The sequence below is a fragment of the Macaca thibetana genome, chromosome 11 (assembly GCF_024542745.1).
Source record: "Macaca thibetana thibetana isolate TM-01 chromosome 11, ASM2454274v1, whole genome shotgun sequence".
NCBI lineage: Eukaryota > Metazoa > Chordata > Mammalia > Primates > Cercopithecidae > Macaca > Macaca thibetana.
Window position 1 is genome coordinate 109,627,009 of NC_065588.1, and position 24,820 is coordinate 109,651,828.

A 24,820-nucleotide genomic window follows, 5' to 3' on the forward strand; every position below is an offset into this window, starting at 1 on the left:
GGTCTCCAGTGATGTGTCATCTTGGCCAGGGTTGATAAGTCTGAGAGCTTAGCTGAGATGCTCTGTTGTATTGGGTGTTGGGAGACCTGCACCCAAATTCTGGCACAGTTATTACTCACTAGCTGGGGCTGCCTGAGCCTCAGCTCTTTCGCCATTTAGTGGAACTGAGCCTTCAGCCTTGGGAAGCTTAGGACGAAGAGTCCAGGGTTAAATCCGCAAATCAGGAAGGGCTAATCTCAGGCGTCAGAGACTTTCGTCCCTCTTCACGCAATTCCCTTGCCCCGGGAACAGGAAGGTCAGCCGGAGGTGAGGATGGTGTAATGAAGCTTAATGAATAACCCAGGGGACTGGCTGGGGTGGGTGTTTGGCGGCCCAAGGTGTCAGGGACTGGGGCTGGCTGACGAACATGGCTCTGGTGGGGACGGATCAGTGACCTGGCCCACCTCTCCAGCCTCATCTGCTCTCTGATGCAGCCACGTGGCTTCTCCAGCCCATCCTCTTCCTCACCCAAGCCAGGAGCTCTGGAGCCTGGTCCCTCTGGGTCTGAGCCCTGGCTCTGCTGCTGCTGTGTGACCTTGGGAAAACCACTTGGCCTCTCTGGTCCTATTTCCACAATGTAGGGTTTATTATAATACTTTTCCAGGGAGTTGTTAACATTCTGTAATATAATGACATCATGGTACTTCGAACATTCACGTGCCACCTTTGCAACTTTTGCCATATTGTCCCATCACCTCTTTTATAATAGTAATACAAAACAATAGCAGCTGGGCGCGATAGCTCATGCCTATAATCCCACCACTCTGGGAGGCCGAGGCGGGCAGATCACTCGAGGTCAGGAGTTTGAAAGCAGCCTGGCCAACATGGTGAAACGCTGTTTCTACTAAAAATACAAAAATTAGCCAGGTGTGATGGTGCAAGCCTGTAATCCCAGCTACTTGGGAGGCTGAGGCAGGAGAATCCCTTGAACCCGTGAGGCAGAGGTTGCGGTGAGCCGAGATTGCGCCATTGCACTCCAGCCTGGATGACAGAGTGAGTGAGACTCTGTCTCAAAAAACAAAACACAATAAAACAAAAGCAATAGCAGCGAACACAGAGCACTAACTACTGTTCTAATATTTTACCTGCATTAATGCATTTGATCCTCACATTGACTGTACTAGGGAAGTAGTATTTTATCCCCATCTTACATTTGAGGCAACAAGGCATAGAGAGGTTAAGTGACTTACTCAAGGTCACAAGGTCACACAGAACGTGGCAGAGCAAGTATTTGTATCAGAGCCTGGCTGTAGGTCTGTGTTTTAACTACTAGGCATGCTGCTTGTTCATGCCAGAAACTACTACTACTATTATTACTACTAATAATTTATATATATTTATGTCTCTATATAAAAAAATATATATATTTATATCTATATATAAAAAATATATATTTATATCTATATTTTTAAGACAGAGTTTTGCTCTTGTTGCCCAGGCTGGAGTGCAATGGCATGACCTTGGCTCACTGTAAACTCCACCTCCCTGGTTCAAGTGATTCTCCTGCCTCAGCCTCCCAAGTAGCTCAGATTACAGGCGCCCACCACCACGTCCAGCTAACTTTTTGTATTTTTAGTAGAAATGGGGTTTCACCGTGTTGGCCATGCTGGTCTTGAACTCCTGACCTCAGGTGATCCACCCGCCTCGGCATCCCAAAGTGCTGGGATTACAGGCATGAGCCACCATGCCTGGTCAATTAATGTATTTTTTAAGGAGGCTCCATTTTTAAATTTTAATACCTACCTTAGCTTCTTCCTAAGCCATCATGCCCATGAAACTATGGGTCTGATATTTTACATGTACATACACACACATATGTATACACATATATATACACCTACATACATACACATATCTTTCCTAATGCACACAGAAATAAATCACCAACTATTAAAAAATCTTTGGGGGCTGGGCACAGTGGCTGTTGCCTGTAATCCCAGCATTTTGGGAGGCCAAGGTAGGAGGATTGCTTGAGGTCAGGAGTTCAAGATCAGCCTGGGCAGTGCAGTAAGACCTCATTTGTAAAACAAACAAACAAACAAACAGTGTGGGATATGCTGGACAGCACGCATCTGCTTGTATACAGTAGACATGCATTAAATGCAGCTAGTCTGCTTCTTGTCAAAGCCTGAGCTGTGTGCTGAGTCTCTACCTACTCTACCTGATCTTGCCCCACCCCCTGCTACCCTATGGGGACTTTCTGCCCTCTGTCATCTTAGGAGGTGTTAGAGTTGCCACCGAATTGGGTGTCTTCCTTTCCCCTCCATGCTGGGGGCCACTTCAAGGCACAAACTGGATTGTATCACCTCTGTGTCCCCAGTGCCCAGTCCAGGACAAGGCACCCAACAAGGATGGGTGTGTGTCCAAAGCAAGGATGGGTATTAACTTGCCAGAGTCCACATTAAGGATCACGGCCAAGCAGCTCCATCTAACCCGAAGTAGCTGAGAGTTAATCATCAAACCTGGGGGATCAGAAACAGCCCAAGAAGGGCTGCCAGGTCTTCCTGGACCCACTTTCCCCATGGGGAAACTGAGGCCCAGAGATGGGCATCACCTGCTCAGGTTCACCCAGTGAGATGGTGCAGAGACAAGACATGAATTTGACCATGTCATGCCCCCCACCTAAAGCCTTCTGTGGCTCCCTAGTGCCCCTGGGTAAGGCCCAAACTCTGGATTGGTACAGGCGTCCCTGTGGACTCTGATCTCTGCTCATGTCTCCAGCCCCAACCCCACTTGCTTCCCCACCCCTGCCTTCTCCCTCCCAGTCCCACTGGATACCTCCCCGACCCTGGAACACTCCATGTTTTTCATTTCCAGACCTTTGCACTCCCTGTGCCTGACTCCTGGCTCCACTCAGACTTCCCCTCCTGCAGGAAGCCTTCCCAGCCCCCCAGGGCCAGGCGGGGTGCCTGCTCTGGGTTCCACAGGTCTGCCCCACCCCGCCAGCTGCCAACATCTGATAGCACTAATAATTACTCTCTAACGTCCCTGAGGGCTTTGTGAAGGCAGAGGACATGCTATTTGGTTTGAGGCCAAATCCAGGGATTGGCACGTAGTAGGTGTCCAATAACTATTTATTGAATGAATGAATGATCAGTCATTCATTTGAGTAGCAAATGATTGCTTGGGTTCTCATGTCGTGTGTAAAATATTTGAGACGGGGAGGTGCTTCAGACAAAAATATACCTTTCCCATGTGACAAATAATAATTGTTTCCCTGGCCGGGTGCGTGGCTCACGCCTGTAATCCCAGCACTTTGGGAGGCAGAGGCAAGCAGATCACTTGAGGTTAGGAGTTCAAGACCAGCCTGGCCAGCATGGTGAAACCCTGTCTCTACTAAAAATACAAAAATTAGCTGGGCGTGGTGGCGGGTGCCTGTAATCCCGGCTACTCGGGAGGCTGAGGTGGGAGACTCACTTTAATCTGGCAGGCGGAGTTTGCAGTGAGCCGAGATAGCACCACTGCACTCCAGCCTGGGTGACAAGAGTGAAACTCCGTCTCCAAAAAAAAAAAAAAAAAAAAAAAAGTTTCCTTGTCCTTGTTTTCCCATCTCAGACCTAAGCTGACCCCAACAGTGGCTCAGGGGAAGTGGATGGCATCCGGGACAATCACTAGACCTAAAATGAGAAGATATGGAGATGCCTACATCCCGGAAGAGATGGCCCAGGGCCAGGGGTAAAGGCTGTCTCTGCCCCTTGCTGGCTGGGAAGCTTTGGCCAAATAAGTTCCCTTTTCTGAATTTCAGTTTGCTCATCTGTCAAATGAGACAGGGTGGTGCATGAGTCAGTCATAGGCAGTGCCCAGGAAAGCAGTGAGGGTTGCCCTCATCCCCTCTCCTCCTCCATCTTCACCTGGAGGCGAAGGGTCTGGAGCTTTCTCTTTAACAAAGGAGGAGGGGCCAAGGTTGCCGGAAGCTGCCTGAAGCTGGACAGAGCTGGTTCCTGGACAGAGCTGGTTCCCGGGCAGGCTGGAGGGCAGGAGCTGGGGCCACGTTGGTCTGAGATAGTTGGGCAGGGAGGTAAGAGGTCTGGGGCCAGCTGGGGCCCCTGGAGCTCAGTGTGTGTGTGAATGAGAGGCTGCAGGAGTTTGGGAGGCTTTGGGCAAAGTCCAAGCTGAGCAGGTGGGAGTGAGAGGGGCTGAGCGTGGTCTAGGCCCTCCTGGGAATGTCGATTGAATTCAGGGTGCTCTGCTGAAGAAAGCATTGTGCTGGGGACCCTGAGGGGTGAGAGCAGGTTCTGCCTGCCAGAGGGGCAGGGCTGGGCATTCTACCAGCCAAGGGGCCAGCCCGAGGTGTCCCAGCCCTGGCACCAGGGATTTGGCTGTGGAGTGCCACCAAGGTGGCCTCTGGGGAAAGACTTCGGGGACAAGGGAGGTAGACAGCATTGGTGGTCCTTACCTCAACTCATAAACGTGACAGGTAAGGCCCAGTGACAAAAGAGACTTAACCAAGGTTGGCATGACTGGGACTTGAGTCTGAGCCCCCTGCTTTCCCCTGGGTTGTTCCACAGCAGGGAGGACCCAGGTCCCCCATTTCATCCCTGGTGGCTGCCATACTGGACAATAGCTCTGTGTCCCCCGGCCAAGACAGCTCAGTCCCAGACCTCAGGTGCCTGATGGGGTCTGGGGTTGATAAGGCTGTTGGCAACTTGAGGCTTTTTCATTTAACTGATTCCTGCTGTCCTCTTGTGAGTCAGTATAACCAAGAGGGCTGGGGAAGCCTGGAAACTGAGCCAGGAGCATTTGGTTCCAAAGGACAATTGGCAATAAATATTAAATGCCTGCAGCTTTCATAATAGCAATGATAACACTACTATATTAGAGAAAGTATAGCATTGCGGTTAATGGCAGATGCCAAAGACACTGCCTGGTGTGAATTCTGGCTATGCTGTTTCTAACTGTGTGACCTTGGAAAAGTTACTTAATCTCTCTGGGCCTCAGGTTCACTGTCTATAAAATGGAATCAATGGTGAGTTAATGGCATGCCTGTTGTGAGCCAACAGGTTGCTCACACCTGTTATCCCAGTATTTGGGAGGCAGAGACAAAAGATTGACCTGAGGCCAGGAGTTCAAGACCAGCCTGGACAACTCAGCAAAACTGCATCTCTATAAAAATTAAAATATCAGCCGGATGCAGTGGTGCATGTCTACAGTTCCAGCTACTCAGGAGGCTGAGGTGAGAGGATTGCTTGAGCCCGGGACTTCAAGGTTACAGTGAGCCATGATCGCGCCACTGCACTCCAGCCCAGGCAGCAGAGTGAGACCCTGTCTCTAAAAAACACACCAAAAACAAGAAAGAGGAAGGATTATGGAGTAGGGAGCGTTCATCCTGACAATCCTAGGATCCCCAGGGGCAAAATCTGGGGATTTCACCAGAAAGGAAGAGACCCATTTCCAAGTGGACAGACACCCAGCGTGGGTGCCCTTACCATGCAGGCTCATTGAATCCTCACAATAGTCCTGCCATGTACACGCTCTTCTTGCAGTTTGTTGTGTGGTTGGTTTGTTGTCATTTTTTGGGTCTTATTTTTTATTATTTTTTTTTTGAGATGGAGTTTCCCTCTTACTGTCCAGGCTGGAGTGCAATGGCGCGATCTCGGCTCACAGTAACCTCGCCTCCCAGGTTCAAGCGATTCTCCTGCCTCAGCCTCCCAAGTAGCTGAGATTACAGGCATGTGCCACCATGCCCAGCTAATTTTGTATTTTTAATAGAGACGGGGTTTCTCCATGTTGGCCAGGCTGGTCTTGAACTCCCGACCTCAGGTGATCCGCCCGCCTCGCCTTCCCAAAGTTCTGGGATTATAGGCGTGAGCCACTGCGCCCTGTCTCAGTTCTTAGTTTTAATGGTCACTTCCTCTAAGAGGTCTTTCCTGACCTCCATACCCAAAGTAGGTCCCCTTGTTCTTCTCTTTAGGACTCACTGTATGCCTGTTTCCCTCTTAGCAGTTTTCAACATTTCTGATTATTTTGTCTGTCTATGCAGTTATTTGTTCAGCACCCATCTCCTCATCAGACTATAAGTCAGCTCCAAGGTTGATGTCTATCTTGTCTACCGTGGTATCCCCAGTTGCTAGGTCAGGGCCTGCACCTTGTAGGTGCGCTGTAAACATGCTAAAGTAAGGGTGAGCAGGTCACCATGCTCAAAGCATGACACAAGTTATCAGTGAGATAACGTCTCCAGAGGACTCAGCCAATGACTGGCACATAGTACGGACTCAACAAATGACAGATGTTATTCTCTCTTTCTTTCTTTTTTCTTTCTTTTTTTTTTTTTTTTAAGACAGAGTCTCACTCTGTTGCCCAGGCCAGAGAACAGTGGTGCAATCTTGGCTCCCTGCAACCTCCGCCTCCCAGGTTCAAGCAATTCGCCCACCTCAGCCTCCTAAGTAGCTGGGACTACAGGTGTGCACCACCACACCTGGCTGATTTTTATATTTTTAGTAGAGATGGGGTTTCACCATGTTGGCCAAGCTGGTCTTGAACTCCTGACCTCAAGGGATCCACCTGCCTCAGTCACCCAAAGTGCTGGGATTATAGGCATAAGCCACTGCACCTGGCCAATGTTATTCTTACTAATTTACACCACAACCTGTGAGTTGGGGACTGTTTTTATCCCCATTTTAGAAAAGGGTAAACAGGCACAGAGAGGTTGTGACACTTGCTTGGGTCACACAGCCAGGAAGTCAGAGCTGGTTTCCAATTTTTGTTTCCAATCGACCCCAAAGCCTATGCTCTTGGGGTCCAGGATTGAGCCGAGGCCAAAGCTGGAGTATGCTGCATTTGGGGATCAGTGATGATCCATGGGCTTCTTTCCCCTGATGCCCCAAGCTGAGAGGTGCTCTGGATGGGACTGGGAAGAGGTGGCTCAGGCTGTGCCCTGCCTGAGAGGGCCCTGAGAATTCTCAAGGCTATTCTGACAAGGGCGTGGGGTCAAATTCAGGGCCAAGAGAGCCCGATCTCTCTGATCTTGAACCCCAGCCATGACTTAAGGGTGGACAAGAAGTTTATATTCGTGAGTGGGAAGGGGAGGTTGCAGCGCTCCCCCTAGCGGCCAATAATGGAATGGTGGGGACCGGCTGAGTGCTTTTCTGCCTGGGAGAAGAGGGGCTGGCTGTATTTGTTCCTTTTTTTTCCTCTACTATTTTTCCTCCCTCTCATTTCCTCCTTCTCTTCTTTTCGCCCTTTCCCACTGGTCCATTCACTCACAGATCCTTGGCTTCAAACCTCTCAATGGGCTGAGCACGGTGGCTCACGGGTGTAGGCCCAGCACTTTGGGAGGCCAAGGTGGGCAGATCACTTGAGCTCAGGAGTTTGAGACCAGCCAACATGGTGAAACTCTGTCTCTACAAAAATACAAAAAACTAACCAGGCGTGGTGACGTGTGCCTGTGATCCCAGTTACTCCGGAGGCTGAGGCAGGAGAATCGCTTGAACCCGGGAGGCAGAGGGTGCAGTGAGCTGGGATTGCACCACTGCACTCCAGCCTGGGCAACAGAGCCAGACTCCATCTCAAAACACCTCCACCACCTCCACCTCCTCCACCACCACCACCACCTCCACCTCCACCTCCACCTCCACCACCACCACCTCCACCTCCACCTCCACCACCACCACCACCTCCACCTCCACCACCACCTCCACCTCCACCTCCACCACCTCCACCACCTCCACCGCCACCGCCACCCTCCACCGCCACCGCCACCTCCACCTCCACCGCCACCGCCACCGCCACCTCCACCGCCACCTCCACCGCCACCTCCACCTCCACCGCCACCTCCCACCGCCACCTCCACCGCCACCGCCACCTCCACCGCCACCGCCACCTCCACCGCCACCTCCACCGCCACCTCCACCGCCACCGCCACCTCCACCGCCTCCACCGCCACCTCCACCTCCACCGCCACCTCCACCGCCACCTCCAACTCCACCGCCACCTCCACCTCCACCTCCACCTCCACCGCCAACTCCACCTCCACCGCCACCTCCACCGCCACCTCCACCGCCACCTCCACCTCCACCGCCACCTCCACCGCCACCTCCACCACCACCACCGCCACCTCCACCGCCACCGCCACCGCCACCTCCACCGCCACCTCCACCTCCACCTCCACCTCCACCGCCACCTCCAACTCCACCGCCACCTCCACCTCCACCTCCACCTCCACCGCCAACTCCACCTCCACCGCCACCTCCACCGCCACCTCCACCGCCACCTCCACCTCCACCGCCACCTCCACCGCCACCGCCACCACCACCTCCACCGCCACCGCCACCTCCACCGCCACCTCCACCGCCACTGCCACCTCCACCTCCACCTCCACCGCCACCTCCACCACCACCTCCACCTCCACCACCACCTCCACCTCCACCACCACCTCCTAATGGCTTTCCATTGCAAGTAGAATTTGAATAACAACCAAACTCCTTTCTGTGGGCGGGAACCCCCTGCCGGTACCCCTGCCCACCTCTCTGCCCTCACCTCCTACCCTCACCTCCTGCCCCAAACCTCTTTTCTCTGCATTGGCAGCACCCCAAGTGCATTTCTCCCTCGAGGTGGTCCTGGCTGCTGTTCTCTGCAGAAACGTTTCCTGTCGGCTCTCTTCCTGTCATCCATTTCAAAGTTCCCCTTTCAAGAACCTACAGATGGAGAGAGAGTTAAAAGACCCCTCAGCCAATCCGAATTCACGGATCTGATTTGCATCCTGATTCAAACTGTGAAAAACCCCAAACCACAACCAGCCACAGAATCAGCCACTGATCATATTTAATGTGATGATTTGAAATGTGAACAATTACCAGACACTAGATGATATGGAAAAAATTGTATTTTTAGATGTGATCATAGCGTTGTGATTACATTTTTTTAAAAATTAGCCTCAGTGAGGTATAATTTACATAAAATAAAATTAGCCCACTTTAAGTATAGAATTAAATGTGTTTGAACAAATGTATGTACAGTCATGAAACCATTTGGTTACATATAAAAAAGGAGTTCTTAGGCCAGATGCAGTGGCTCACGCCTGTAATCCCAGCAGTTTGGGAGGCTGGGGCAGGAGGATCCCTTGAGCCCAGGAGTTTGAGACCAGCCCCGGCAACATAGTGAGACCCTATCTCTACAAAAAAGTACAAAAATCAGCTGGATGTGGTTGTGTTCGCCTCTAGTCCCACCTACTCAGGAGGCTGAGGTGGGAGGACTGCTTGAGCCTGAGAGGTCAAGGCTGTAGAGAGCTGATTCCAGTACCGCACTCCAGCCTGGGTGACAGAGTGAGACCCTGTCTCAAAAACGCAAGTTCTTTACCTCTGGAGATACATGCTGAAATATTTACAGGTGAAATAACATAAAAGAAAAATATAATAGTAATTAAGGGGTAATAATGATACAGGAAGGGGGAGTGGGCACCGATAGGAAGCGAGTTAGACCGTGAATCGATTGCTGAAGCTGAAGGGTTTTTGCTTGTTTTTGAGATGGAGTCTCACTCTGTCACCCAGGCTGGAGTGCAGTGACACAACCTTGGCTCATTGCAGCCTCGGCCTCCCAGGTTCAAGTGATTCTCCTGCCTCAGCCTTCTGAGTAGCTGGGATTACAGATGTGTGTACCATCACTCCTGGCTAATTTTTGTATTTTAAGTAGAGACATGGTTTTATCATATTGGCCAGGCTGGTCTCGAACTCCTGACCTCAAGTGATCTGCCTGCCTTGGCCTCCCAAAGTCCTGGGATTACAGGTGTGAGCTGCTGTGCCCAGCCAGCTGAAGGTCTTTATACGGTTCTCAATACTTCTGCTACATTTACATTTTCCATGACAAACGTTTGTACAAAGCTTTCCCCCTGAGACATGTCTTTCCTGACTGCTCTCGCTACAGTAGCACCCCATACCCTCTGCAAGTCACTCCTATTTGAAATTCTATGACTTTTCCTAGTGGGAGGTTTTTATGACTCATGGGTCCCCAAAACTGGAAATGCCTGGCACATGGTAGGTGCTCAACAAGTATTTTCTGACTGATGAATGAATTCTCCCACTCTCTCACTCATTCCTCGCCACATATTGGCCACTTTCTACATCCCCGACACAGCCACACTTATAGAATGAAAGGACTGCAGGCCAAATGTCTTTGACCAGATAGGGAAACTGAGGCCCAGAGAGATGCAGATACTTGACGGGGGTCTCACAGCTCGGCAGCTGGATGGAGTGAAGAGCACCTAAGCCAAGGGCTTGCTCTACCTTCCCCTCTCTTGTCCCGGTTAAGGGAACTCTTGATGGGGACTGCCTGGGTGGTGAACTTCGTGTCCTCCTGCAGGCTATCTACCTGGTCTCCAGAATGGATGGCCCTGTGGCGGAGCGTGCCAAGCAGGAGCCCTTCCACGTGGTCACACCTCTGTTGGAGAGCTGGGCACTGTCCCAGGTGGCTGGCATGCCTATCTTCCTCAAGTGTGAGAATGTGCAGCCCAGTGGCTCCTTCAAGATTCGGGGCATCGGGCATTTCTGCCAGGAGGTGAGGGTTGTGGGCAGAAGGGGAGAAATGAGGTTGTGCAGGAGGGAGGGAAGAGTGAGGGGTGTGGGCTGGGGATGGGTTTGGGCAGGAGGAGAAACATGAACTCGTGCAGATGGGAGGGGAGAGGTGAGTGCAGGGCTGTGGGCAGGATGAGGGGTAAAGGCGTATTGGGAGTGGGATGGGGAGATTCTAACCCCATTCTCATAGGCCTTCATGACAACTGCTTGGGTTAGCCCTTAACCCCATTCCTTCTCTTCCCAGATGGCCAAGAAGGGATGCAGACACCTGGTGTGCTCCTCAGGTGACCCCACCCTTTTTTGTTTCATGGGGGTCCTCAGGGCAGAGGTTGGGGGAGGAGGAGCTGGCTGGAGCAGCAGTAGATGTCCAGGGTTGGTCTCCTCTTAAAGGTACAGCCTCATCAAGGTCATTGATGAGATGACTACTGCGTACATCCCATTCCTAGCCTTCTCCCATAGTTCAGGACTCACGGTGGTAGCAAGTGCCAGAAACCCAATTCATTTAGGTTTAAGCTACAGGCTCTAAGAATGGGAAATTCTTGGGATAAGTGGCTTTCAGGCACAGGGGGATCCAGGAGCTCTCCTCTCTGTCTCTCCTCTGGGCTTTGCGCTCCTGTATATTAGCTTTATTTTTAGGTGGGCCTCATGGTAGCAAGATGGCCACCAGGAATTCCAGCCTTGCATCCTACCACCCTCCGAACCCTAGGGAAAAGGGAGCACCCCTTCTTGATGCCTCGCCTCAATCCTGGAATTGGTCTTTTTTGGCCCTGCTTGGGTGGTGTCTTCATCCTTGAACCAATCATGGGTTGGGGGATTAGGTTCTGATTGGCTCAGCCTAGATCATGTGTCCCCCTCTCCAGTGGAGGAAGGAGTCAATGGGGCATATAAATGTTGGGGAGGAGTGACTCTGAAGGGATATGGAGGGGGAGGGAAAGGCATGTTAAAGGCCAGTGCAGCTCTGCTCACTGCCCCTTTCCTCCTTTCTGCACAGGAGGTAACGCAGGCATCGCTGCTGCCTATGCTGCTAGGAAGCTGGGCATCCCTGCCACTGTCGTGCTCCCCGAGAGCACCTCCCTGCAGGTGGTGCAGAGACTGCAGGGGGAGGGGGCCGAGGTTCAGCTGACTGGAAAGGTAAGGGCCCCGGGAAGGGGAAAACCATCTGGAGTGGGCTGCTCTCCTTCACCCCACCCCACCCCTGTCTCCTTTTCCTTTCGATGAGCTGTGGCTGGGGCCCAGTCCTCTCTCAGGATAGCTGAGCTGAGGGGGGAATGAGGTGGGATGGGTGTGGAGGGCTGGGACCTCCCAACTTTCCTCTGCCCACCCTGAGAATACCCTCTATGTGTGAACCAAGAAAAATGGGAAGCTGGCGATGGACAGGAGACTGTCTGTCTCCTTACATCCTTACCAGCACCTGGTATTATCCACTTTTAACATTTTTGCTGTTAGATAAGACAAGAAGTATCAAGATGATGGCAGCATCAGTTTTCATTCTGAGACCACCCCAATAGAAATGGTATCCTCTGAGAAAGATATCACTGGTTCCCTTTGTTCCCAAAGAAATAGAGACACAGATACAAAATCTTTCTTCTGGGAAGAAGGAAAAAAATCATTCAAATAATGGAAAACAGATTTTTAAACATCCTGAAATTAAAACTAAAAGCCAAACTATGGTACCCTAAAGCTGGTCCCAAATACTTCCTGTATATAGTTTCTTCCCTTTCTTCTGTCCTTCCTTCCCTCCCTCCCTTTTTCTTTCCTTCCTTCATTATTTCCCTCCTGCCTTCCCTCCTTCCCTCCCTCCCTCCCTCCCTCCTTCCCTCTTTCCCTCCCTCCCTCCCTCCCTCCCTCCCTCCCTCCCTCCCTTCTTTCCTTCCTTCCTTCCTTCCTTCCTTCCTTCCTTCCTTCCTTCCTTCCTTCCTTCCTTCCTTCCTTCCTTCCTTCCTTCCTTCTCTCCCTCCCTCTCTCCTTTCTTTTTCTCCTTCCTTCCTTCCATTTCTTCATCCATCTAACCATCCTTCCATACATCACCCTTTCTCCCTTCTCTCTCCCTTCTTTCCATCCATCCATCCATCCATCCATCCATCCATCCGATATTCATTGAGCACATATTCAGTGCCTGCTATGTTAGACATTCTAGAAACACAGAGATAATAAGACATGGTCTTTACACTCATAAATTCAGAGTATTATGAGGAGATACACAGGTAACCAGATGATGGTAACAAAGTGTGAAAAGTGTTGCCACGGGGGAAGCACAGGGCACCAAGGAAGTCAGAGAGAAGGCATGTTGTTTGAGTCAGCTATTGTTGCTTGGTAATGCTGCATAACAAACAGCCCCCAAATAGCAGCAGCTTATGAGAACATTGCTTCTCATGCTTTGGGTCTGTGGGAGGGTTAGGGTGGTTCTGCTTCAGAATGTGGGGAAGGAGTAAGGTCTGCAGATGTCCCCTGTGTCTTCCCCAGCCAGTGGCCACCGGGCACACATTCTTCTCAAGGGCAGTGACAAGAGGGGTGAGAAGAAACACGTGATGCCTCTTAAGACCTCAACCGAGAACTATTACACTGTCAGTTCTGCCACATGCTGTTGGCCAGACAGCTGAGACCAACATCAGTGGGGAGGGGACATGTGCTCCAACCACTCTAGTGAGAAGAACAGCAAAGCCACATGTCAAAAATAAAATAAATAAATAAATAAATAAATAAATAAATAAATAGAGAGATAAAAAATCTGGGCACTGTGTTGTGCACCTGTAGTCTCAGCTACTCAGGAGGCTGAGTTGGGAGGATCACTTGAGCCCAAGAATTTGAGGCCAGCCTGGGCGACATAGTAAGAACATGTCTCTAAAAACAGTAACAAGCCACATGGCAAGGTGTGGGTGTATGATTCTAATAGAGGGAGGGAGTGGAGAATTGGGCAGTGGTCAAACCAATGGGCTATGCCTTAGATTTGGTGAAAGGATCCAGGAAAAGCTCCTGACGAGGTTCCCCAGGGTTGGGTATTGAAGGAGAAATCTGAGTCCGCACAGTGGAGAAAAGGGAGGGAATGATCTGAGTGTGAACAGAGGAAAGGGCGTGGGTGAAGGCGTGGCGTGGATGAGCACACGCATTCAGGCTGAGCCCAGCATGGGGCGGGAGATGGTGAAAGGTGAGGCTGAAGACAGAAGAGTTGCTCCATCAGGCAGGGTGGCTTGGAGGTGAAGCTAATGTGTTTCCATCTGAGGGCACTAGGGAAGCATGAAAGGAGTTTGAGCAGGGGAGGGACCTGGTTGGATTGTCACTCTGCCCGCTCTGGGGCAACGCAGGAGAGGACCCCGAGAGGAGGCTGCTTGGGGCTCTACAGGTGAGAGATGTCAAGCACTACACAGGCGTGAATCTATTTTTTTCTTTAGTTTTAATTTCAGATTCAGGGATACATGTGCAGGTTTGTTACATGGGTATATTTCATGATGCAGAGGTTTGGGCTTCTAATGATTCTGTCGTCCAAGTAGTGAACATAGTACCTGACAGGTATCTTTTTTTTTTTTTAGACAGTCTTACTCTGTCGCACAGTGGCACATCTTGGCTTATTGCAACCTCCGCCTCCCAGGTTCAAGCAATTCTCCTGCCTCGGCTTCCCAAGTAGCTGGGATCCCAGGCACCCACCACCACACCCTCAGCTAATTTTTTTTTTCTTTCTTTTTTTTTTTTTTTTTTTTTTGAGACGGAGTCTCGCTCTGTTACCCAGGCTGGAGTGCAGTGGCACCATCTCGGCTCACTGCAACCTCTGCCACCCGGGTTCAAGTGATTCCCCTGCCTCAGCCTCCTGAGTAGCTGAGTAGCTGGGTGCACACCACCACGCCTGGCTAATTTTTCATAGAGACGGGATTTCACCATGTTGGCCAGGCTGGTCTTGATCTCCTGACCTCATGATCTGCCCGCCTTGGTCTCCCAAAATGCTGCGATTACAGGCGTGAGCCACTGTGCCCGGCTGACAGGTATTTTTTAACCTCTGCCGCTCTCCCTGTCTCCCCACTTTTGGAGGCCCCAGTGTCTATGTGCCCATGTGTACCCAGTGTTTAACTCCCAGTTATAAGTGAGAATATGCAGTGTTTGCTTTTCCGTTCCTAAGTTAATTCTCTGAGAATAATGGCCACCAGCTGCATCCATGTTGCTGCAAAGGACGTGATCTTCTTCTCTTTTATGGCTGGATAGTATTCCATGATGCATATGCGCCACATTTTCTGTATCCAGTCCACCATTGATGGGCACCTGGGTTGATTCCACGTCTTTGCTGTTGTGAATACTGTTGTGATGAACATACAAATGCAGATCTTTTTGGTAAAATTGTTTATTTTCCTTTGGGTAGATACTCAGTAATGGGATTACTGGATCAAATGGTAATTCTATTTTTAGTTATTTGAGAAATCTCCAAACTGCTTCCTACAGGAGCTGAACTAATATGCATTCGCATCAACAGTGTATTTTTGTTTCAGTAACTCAGGGGAATGAGACTCCTCTCTTCACCCAGATGGGAAATTCCTTGCGGTCAGAGACCATTTCCTGGCTTCTGTCCTGCTGAAGAGTTCCCATGCCTAGAACTGGGCACAGAGTGGGCACTGCAGAGGCCCTGAGGATGAGCAGGGGCTATTTCTGCCCCTTGTGACCCTCCCCCCCTCCCTTGGGAGAGGAGGCCATTGTCTATCATTTAGTTTCTGTATCTGGTTCCTGCTGAGATCAGGGGGCATGGGGTCCCTCTGAAATGCTGTCTTAGTTTGGGATCTCCCAAAAGCAGGCCCTGAGATGAGGACTAGGGTGCGTGTGGTTTATTTGGGAGGAGATTGCAGGAAGCATTGGTAGGGAGTGTAGAAATGAGTCAGGGAAGGGAAGAAAGCCTGTCAATGGTGTGTGAATGAGCAGGGGACGTGGATCTCCGCCACAGAGGCCAAGCCAGTGAGAAGAGAAAACTCACTCTGCTGTGGTTGGCTTGGATCCATCATGGTCAGCGCTGGCCCTGTGCGCCATCTCTCTGGCTGCTTGAACTCAACTAGCAGGCCATCAGCTGGGCCATTGCTGGTTTTCACGGACACACTCTATGGTGATCAGGTTGCTGTCTGGGGTTTGATTTTAGGGGGCTTCTCCCCTACTGGTTGGCTAGAAGTGGGCACATGTGGCTGACTTTGGAGCTGACCCGCTCCTAGCCTCCCTGGCTGGCCTGGCCTGGTTTTCATAGGGTGCCAGTAGGACAGGTCCCTTTGGTATTGCGGAAAGCGTATGGCATCTGTTTGTCCACCTGGAAGTACTTGTCCAGTTCTCAGGAGGCCTCTGGGCCCGCACCAGGTCTGGTCTCATCTGCAGGGGTGTCCCCAGACTACTGGATCCTGGGGCCACCAAGGAGAGCCTGGGCCTCTGCTCTGGCCTCCATAGCAGTCCCACTCCCAGATCTTCTGAGGGTCCTTGGTTTCTCTGTAGGTCTGGGACGAGGCCAATCTGAGGGCACAAGAGTTGGCCAAGAGGGACGGCTGGGTGAATGTCTCCCCGTTTGACCACCCCCTAATATGGTAAGGCTGACGCCCCTCTCCCCAGGAGTCCAGAGCTGGGAGACCCTCACTGAGTTAGGGTCCTCCCATTGGGCAGAAGGGGAAACTGAGGCCCAGAGGGGAGAAGAGGCTTCAAAGCCGGGCAGACATGGGTTCGGATCCCACTTCTGCCCCCTTGGGAATTGTGGGACTTTGTGCAAAGCACCCCAGATCCTGTGCCTCAGTTTCTATGTGTGTAAAATGGAAGTGATAGTACCAAGTCTCCTTTACTGAATATGTGCTTTGGGACTAGGCACCAGGCTAATGGCTCCTCCTGCACTGTTCCGTTTACCCTCCCCAAAGCCCTACAGGTGGGTGCTATTATCCCCATTTCATAGGTGAGGAAACTGAGGCACGTTGAGGTCAAACAACTTGCCCAAGATCACACAGCTAAGTACGTGGCAGAGACTCAGGGCTGCAGTGCCAGAGCTGTAGTCAGGCTGGTGCCAAGTGATATACTTGTCCGCTCTTAACCACACATTGCCATTGCCTCTTTGCAAAGCTGGGGAGGGAGCTAAATGGGGTAATGTCCTAGAAAGGGCCTGGGAGGTTGATGGAGATGGGAGGGGATGAGCAAACAAATCCGTAATAAAGAAAATGAACAAGGCCAGGTGCAGTGGCTCATGCCTGTAATCCTAGCACTTCGGGAGCCGAGACGGGTGGATCACCTGAGGTCAGGAGTTTGAGGCCAGCCTGGCCAACATGGCAAAACCCTATCTCTACTAAAAATACAAAAATTATCTGGGCATGGTGGTGCGCGCCTGTAGTCCCGGCTACTCAGGAGGCTGAGGCAGGAGAATCGCTTGAATCGGGGAAGTAGAGGTTGCAGTGAGCTGAGATCACGCCACTGCACTCCAGCCTGGGTGACAGAGCGAGACTCTATCCAAAAAAATAAAAATAAAGAGAATGAATGAAGCTGAGCGAAGTAACTGTTGTAGGACTTCCTCTCCCCTTACTGCAGATGGGATGGGGATGGTGGGGAGGGGTTTATGTATATGTGGGAGCAGGGAACCCACCCCTGGTAAATCCCCCCACCCCAGGAGCCACTGGGGCTGGGGTCCTCCCTTACTCTGCTCCTCCCTCTCACCCCCCCTCCCCAGGAAAGGCCACGCCAGCCTAGTGCAGGAGCTGAAGGCAGTGCTGAGGACCCCACCAGGTGCCCTGGTGCTGGCAGTCGGGGGCGGGGGGCTCCTGGCTGGGGTGGTGGCTGGCCTGCTGGAGGTGGGCTGGCAGCATGTACCCATCATTGCCATGGAGACCCATGGGGCACACTGCTTCAATGCGGCCATCATGGCCGGCAAGCTGGTCACACTACCAGACATCACCAGGTGGGTAAGGGCTGGGGACATTTGTAGGGGCTGGAGGGTGGGTGTACCACTGCCCTAGGGCTTTCCAGTCCCAGCCAGTGGAGACAGGGGGCACCCAAAAGGCTGTCCTTGGTCCTGGGACTCCAACCACAGTAAAGTGGACCTGAGTTAGAAGGCAGTGCTGAAAAAGAAGATGAAGAATATGATTCATTTAAACCTAATCAATTCATAAAACAAGCTTTCATTGACTTATCATTACAAAAGCAACCCATGTGCGTTGCAAATAAGTTTGAAAATGTAGGCTAGGCACCATGGCTCATGCTTGTAATCCCAGCACTTTGGGAGGCCGAGGCAGGCGGATCACTTGAGGTCAGGAGTTTGAGACCAGCCTGGCCAACATATAGTGAAACCTTGTCTCTACTAAAAAAATACAAACATTACCTGGGCATGGTGGTGCACACCTGTAGTCCTAGCTACTTGGGAGACTGAGACGGAAGGTTCACTTGAGCCCAGGAGTTTGAGGCTGTAGTGTGCTGTGATCGTCCCTGTGAATAGCCATTGCACTCCAGCCTGGGAAACTTAGCAAGAACCTGTCCTCCCCGATACCCTCCAAAGCCAATAAATTTTAAGAAGAACGTGATCATTGAATTTAGGACCCACCCTAATCCAGTACGATTTCACCTTAATTTAACTAATTACATCTGCAAAGACTCTATTTCCAAGTAATGCACATTTTGTGCATTTTTTTTTTTTTTTTGACATGGAGTCTCACTCTGTTTCCCAGGCTAGAGTGCAATGGGGCAATCTCAGCTCACTGCAACCTCTACCTCCTGGGTTCAAGTGATTCTCCTGTCTCAGCCTCCCAAGCAGTTGGGATTATTGGTATGCACTACCATGCCCAGCTAATTTTGTATTTTTAGTACACCATGTTGGTCAGGCTGGTCTCGAATTCCTGACCTCGTGATGTATCCGCCTTGGCCTCCCAAAGTGTTGGGATTACAGGCGTGAGCCACTGCGCCCGGCCTGGTTGTGCATTTCGGAAGGAGGCATGATTCAACCCAGTACGGATACAGTCTCTGCCCAGATTTTGTTAAACACTCATTGGATACTGGGACTTAGGATGTAATGGGATATTATAGCAAGGTGTGTAAGATCAAGACAGTCTTAAGTCAGGTTCCTTAAGCATCTATTGTGTACAAGGTTCTAGGTGGCCAATTGGAAAAACCTCAAGGGGATGATACCTGGACACGAGTCTCCTTCTCTTCTTTCTGGTGCCATCTCCACTCTTTCCTGGCCTGGCCTGCATCCACCTTCCAGCATTGCTGTGCTATCTTTGCCTGGAAATTCTTTCTTTTTTTTTTAACATTTTTTTTTGTGTAGAGATAGGGTATTGCTGTGTTGCCCAGGCTGGTCTAGAACTCCTGGGCTCAAGTGATCCTCCCACCTCAGCCTCTCAAAGGGCTGAGATTACAGGCCTGAGCTACTGTGCCCGGCCTCCCTGGAAATCCTTTGTACCGTCTTACTTCTAAGCCATTGCTCGTCCTGACCCTGCCACCTGGAATGCCAGCCCTGTTCACCCTGAGGAAATCCTTAGACAGCTTGGGCAGCTGTATCCATCTGGAAGACCCTCAGGGCACCCTGTGTGTGTCTGTGTCACTCTTCTGCTGTGTCCTGGTTTGGGCTACTGGCTGGGGTGGAGGAGCTAGAGGGTAAGGACTGGCTGATTTAGCTCTGAGTCCCTGATACCCATCCCAGAGACTGGCACAGCGGAAGCACTAAGGGAAGTTCCTGGAGTGTGATTTCTGTAGATGACACCAACATCCATCCAGGTGCTCTGACTGGGCACCTGGGTGTCATATGGGCTCCCCTTGCCCCATTGAGTTCCATCCATCCTATCTCTAGAATTCAGTTCTCTCCCAGCTTTTGTTTCCCTGAATGGGTGTAACAGCTCTCCCCAACCCCTGCGCCACCCTTGTTGCCTTTAAAAAAAAAGAAGGATGACATCTTTATTGAGATCTAGTTCATATGCCATTCAGTTTACTTATTTAAAGTGTACGATTCCGGCTGGGTGCAGCGGCTCACACTTGTAATCCCAGCACTTTGAGAGGCTGAGGTGGGCGGATCACTTGAATTCAGGAGTTTGAGACCAGCCTGGCCAACATGGCAAAACCCCATCTCTGCTAAAAACCACAAAAACTAGCCAGGCATGGTGGCAGGCGCCTGTAGTCCCAGCTACTCAGGAGGCTGAGGCAGGAGAATTGCTTGAACTCAGGAGGTGGAGGTTGCAGTGGGCTGAGATCGCGCCACTATACTCCAGCCTGGGCGACAGAGTAAGACCCTGTCTCAAAAATAAATAAATAAATAAATAAGTAAATAAATAATAAAGTGTACTAGTCAATGGTTTTAGCAGATTCACAGAGTTATGCAACCATCATCATGATCAATTTTAGAACATTTTCATCACCTTCAAAAGAAACTTCATACCCTTTGGCCATCACCCACCATGTCCCTTATTCCCCCACCCCAGCCCTAGGCAATTACTATTTTACTTTCTGTCTCCACGGATTTGCCTATTATGTACATTTCCTTTCTTTCTCTTTCTCCCTTTCTTTCTTTCTTTCTTTCTTTCTTTCTTTCTTTCTTTCTTTCTTTCTTTCTTTCTTTCTTTCTTTCTTTCTTTCTTTCTTTCTTTCTTTCTTTCTTTCTTTCTTTCCCTCCCTCCCTCCCTCCCTCCCTCCCTCCCTCCCTCCCTCCCCCTCCCTCCCTCCCTCCTTCCCTCCTTCCCTCCTTCCCTCCTTCCCTCCTTCCCTCCTTCCCTCCTTCCCTCCTTCCCTCCTTCCCTCCTTCCCCCCCTCCTTCCCTCCTTCCCTCCTTCCCTCCTTCCTTCCTTCCTTCCTTCCTTCCTTCCTTCCTTCCTTCCTTCCTTCCTTCCTTCCTTCCTTCCTTCCTTCCTTCTTTCTTTCTTTCTTTCTTGACAGTCTGGCTGTGTTGCCCAGGCTAGAGTGCAGTGGCGTGATCTCAGCTCACTGCAGCCTTTGCCTCCCGGGTCCAAAGGGCTCGGATTACAGGCATGAGCCACTGCGCCCGGCCTACCTGGAAATCCTTTGTACTGTCTTATGTCTGAGCTGTTGCTTGTCCTGCCCCTGCCACCTGGAATGCCAGCCCTGCTTACCCTGAGGAAATCCTCTTACACTGGCTGGGCATCTCTTTTAGTAGAGATGGGGTTTTGCTGTGTTGGTAAGGATGGTCTTGAACTCCTGACTTCAGGAGATCTGTCTGCCTCGGCCTCCCAAAGTGTTGGAATTACAGGTGTGAGCCGCCGCGCCCCAGCCTACCCTGGATGTTTCACTTGAATGGAATCATATACTACGTGGTCTTTTGTGTCTGACTTCTTTCACTTAGCATCATATTTTCAAGGTTCATCCACATTGTAGCGTGTGTCCGTGTTTCATTCCTTTTTATGGCCAAATATTATTTTACTGTATGAATAGATCACACTTTTGTTTATCCAAACATTTGGATCCTTTCCACTTTTTGGCTATTCATTATTGTGAATAGTGCTGTTATGAACATCCATTTACAAGTTTTTGTGGATGTATGTTTTCGTTTCTCTTGGGTCTATGCCTAGGAAGGAAATCGTTGATACCTTTGTTACCTTTGAGTCCTTTGCTCTGCCCCCAGCGGAAAGTGTGTTCTTCCTCCATTGCTAATCCACAGAACCCTTTTCTTCCTCCACGTAAACCCATCGATGCCTCTCCCAAGCTCTCAGGCTAAAATGCGGACCACTCCCCACTCCACCCCAGCCACCAGCCTGTCCTCCAGTCCCTTGAGTGGGTAATGTTTTTCCCACCTCTGAGCCTTTGGACAGGCTGTTTCCTCTTCATAGCACACTGTTCCCCCTGTCCCACTCTTCTTGAGCTCCTGGCCTCAGGCGAACCTCCCACCTGGGCGTCCCAAAGTGTTGGGATTACAGGCGTGAGCCACCACCCCCAGCCACCATCCTACTCTTCTATGGGCTGGTTTATCCTTGTCTCTCACATCTCAGACCCTCTCCACAACACTCCCCTTGGGGAGATGCCCCTTCTGATGTTCTCCTTCATACTGACTTACCACAACGTGCATTTATTGACTGGTTCTTGTGTTTGCTTATTCATCACCATCTCTCCCACAAGTCTGTGCTCTTAAATAACCACAGTAGCAATAATAGTAACTGCAACTAACACTTCCGTCAAATTCACTAAGCATCAGCCTTGTTCTAAGCACTTTAAATATTTTAACTCACTTGGCCGGCTGCAGTGGCTCAGTCTGTAATCTCAGCACTTTGGGAGGCTCAGGTGGATGGATCACCTGAGGTCAGGAGTTCGAGACAAGCCTGGCCAACATAGTGAAACCCAATCTCTACTAAAAATAAAAAATTAGCCAGACATGGTGGTGTGCACCTTAATCCTAGCTACTCAGAAGCTTGAGGCAGGAGAATCACTTGAACCCAGAAGGCAAAGGTTGCAGTGAGCCAAGATGGCACCACTGCACTCCAGCCTGGGCCACAGAGCAAGACCCTGTCTCAAAAAAAAAATGTATCGATTTAGGTGGGGCACAGTGGCTCATGCCTGTAATCCCAGCACTTTGGGAGGCCAAGGCAAAAGGATCACTTGAGCTCAGGAATTCAAGACCAACCTGGGCAATATAGCCAGAGACCCTGCCACTACTAAAAATAAAATTTAAAAGAAAAAAATGTATTTATAGTATAGATGTGATATTAATGAATAACATAGAAAAGAATCCCTTTCTATGCTTGGCTTTCTGGGGTCTCTGGAAGGAATGGCTCGATCATGGCTGCAGAGTCAGAGGCACTGATGCACATTCAGTGTTACTCATTCAATGGACACATGATTTTTTTTTTTTTTTTTTTTGAGGTGGAGTTTCGCTCTTGTTGCCCAGGCTGGAGTGCAATGGCACGATCTCAGCTCACTGCAACCTACGCCTCCCGGGTTCAAGTGATTCTCCTGCCTCAGCCTCCTGAGTAGCTGGGATTACAGGCATGTGTCACCACCCCAGCTGGTTTTTTGTATTTTTAGTAGAGACGGGGTTTCTCCATGTTGGTCAGGCTGGTCTTGAACTCCCGACCTCAGGTGATCTGCCGGCCTCGGCCTCCCAAAGTGCTGGAATTACAGACGTGAGCCACTGTGCCCAGCAGGGACGCATGATTTTTGAGCACCTCCTCTGTGACTTATAATGCTGAGCTCCAGTCAGCCCATTGCAGGATAGGAGGGGGTGGCTGGGGCTGGGGAGAAACCTGATTCACCAGCTCTTCCCTGAGCCCCTGGTCTCCCTGCCCGACCCTGCTCTATCCTGCAGCGTGGCCAAGAGCCTGGGTGCCAAGACGGTGGCCGCTCGGGCCCTGGAGTGCATGCGTGTGTGCGAGATCCACTCTGAAGTGGTGGAGGACGCCGAGGCTGTGAGCGCTGTGCAGCAGTTTCTGGGTGAGTGAGCCCTGTCCTCCACCTGGGCTCAGAGACCCACGAAATCCCTGCATCCTCTAGCAAGAGTGTATTCTCTCTTATCTGTATCCTCAGCACCAGGCACTGGCTAGGTGTGCAGTTACTGTGCACTAAGTACACGTCAAGTAGATGGAAGGGGGTGAGGGTAAAGAAGGAGTGCGTCCTGCTGATTCTAGCCCCCAGACTTTTGTACATGCTGCTCCTCTCTCTGGCTGGCCCTGCTCCCTATTGGTTTGATGTGACTGAGAGCTATCAGCCATCACGGCACCTCCTCCAAGAAGCCTCCCCTGATCACCCACCCCACCCTGCCTGGGTTGGGGACCTCCAATGTACCACTCCCTGTATTCATAACCTCCTGGTTCTTATCTCTCTACATCACAGATTGTGAGCCCCATGAGGGCTGGTGTGTCTTAGTCACTGATGTGTCCCTAGGGCCTTCCTGGCATAGGGCATGGCAGGTAGTAGGCACTCAATAGATGCTTGTTGATTGAAGGGATGAATGTATGAGTGAATGGAAAGGTGGATAATGGATAGATGGACAGTGGATGGATGGACGGATGGATAATGAAGTGATGGATTGATGAATGGTATAGAAATGAATGGATGGATGGACACATTGATTAATGAACGTGTTGATGGATGGACATACAGTCAAATGATGGATAGGGGAATGGATGGATGGCTGTAAATGGGTGGATGGATGGATATGTTGATGGATATGTACACTGATGGATGGACAGATAGATAGTCTAATGATGGATAGAGGAATGGATGGATGGATAGAGAGATAAAAGGTGGATGGGTGGAGGGATAGGAGGCCAGGCTGATGGATGGGGAGAGCGTGAGACAAGTGATGGATTGCCAGCAGAGCAGATGAATGGCTGACTGGCTGGAGAGATGGCTGCAAGGATCTGCAGTGCCCAGGGCCTGCTGAGCACCAAGTGGTTCTTCTTCCCTTTCCCTCTTCTCTCCATTCCCCTGATCCCGGCAGATGATGAGCGTATGCTGGTGGAGCCTGCCTGTGGGGCAGCCTTAGCAGCCATCTACTCAGGCCTCCTGGGGAGGCTCCAGGCCAAGGGCTGCCTGCCGCCTTCCCTGACTTCAGTTGTGGTCATTGTGTGTGGAGGTAACAACATCAACAGCCGAGAGCTGCAGGCTCTGAAAACCCACCTGGGCCAGGTGTGAGGGGTCCCGGCCTGGCCCCAAAGACCCTTGAGAGGCCCATGGACACTCCTGTGGCTTGATGAGGAGGGCTCAGTGCTGGTGGATGGCAGTGGAAGCTGCCCTGTGCAACTGTGCTGGCTGCCTCCTGAAGGAAGCCCTCCAGGACTGCTCCTTTTGACTCTCCGACAACTCCAGCCAATAAACACTTTCTGAGTTGAGTTTGTGACTGCTATGGATCCTATCTTTCCATGTCAATGAGCTCACAGGAGACACACTACAGTCCTCTTGCCACTTCTGTAATAAAGTGACTCCAAGTCCCATCTTAGGCAACAAAGCCAAGACTTGAAAACCTCAGTCTCTAAAGGAATTCAACCATTCTGAGATCTTAAATGGGCTTCCTTTACCTAGCGGACCAGCCCAGGTTGACCAGGTCAGGAAGGAGAGGGAGACGTTCTATCACTTCTCAGGCCTAGGCAGGAGAGGAAAATAACACCAGTCTTCATCCAGTGCTTGTTATATACCAGAAACTCTGCTAAGAACTTTCTATTCATTGTCTTCTTTAACATTCACAAAGGTACTAGGAAGTAAAACCATTATCACCATCCCCATTTTACACATGTGGAAACTGAGGCTCGGAAAGTTTACATAACTTGCCCAAGATCACATATCTAGGATATGTGATCACTTGTCTCACTCTCCATCCATCAACCTGATCACCTATCCCTCCAACTATCCATCTTTTATCTCTCTAT

The 24,820-nt window shown here is 50.8% G+C and overlaps 1 protein-coding gene across 2 annotated transcripts; it reads left to right on the forward strand.

Annotated features, from left to right (window-relative positions):
* The first annotated feature begins 3,908 nt into the window (after positions 1-3,908).
* On the forward strand, positions 3,909-24,286 carry SDSL (serine dehydratase like). Of its 2 annotated transcripts, XM_050749839.1 has the most exons (9): positions 3,927-4,057; positions 5,040-5,212; positions 10,333-10,527; positions 10,789-10,828; positions 11,536-11,675; positions 15,993-16,081; positions 17,200-17,427; positions 22,762-22,886; positions 23,896-24,286. In XM_050749839.1, exons 2-9 carry the CDS (start codon positions 5,168-5,170, stop codon positions 24,087-24,089), a joined length of 1,056 nt encoding a protein of 351 aa, XP_050605796.1. In that variant the 5' UTR covers positions 3,927-4,057; positions 5,040-5,167; the 3' UTR covers positions 24,090-24,286. The 2 variants fall into 2 exon arrangements, with proteins under 2 accessions (XP_050605797.1, XP_050605796.1); XM_050749840.1 differs by lacking the exon at positions 5,040-5,212 and having other exon boundaries at positions 3,909-4,057.
* Positions 24,287-24,820: the final 534 nt, after the last annotated feature.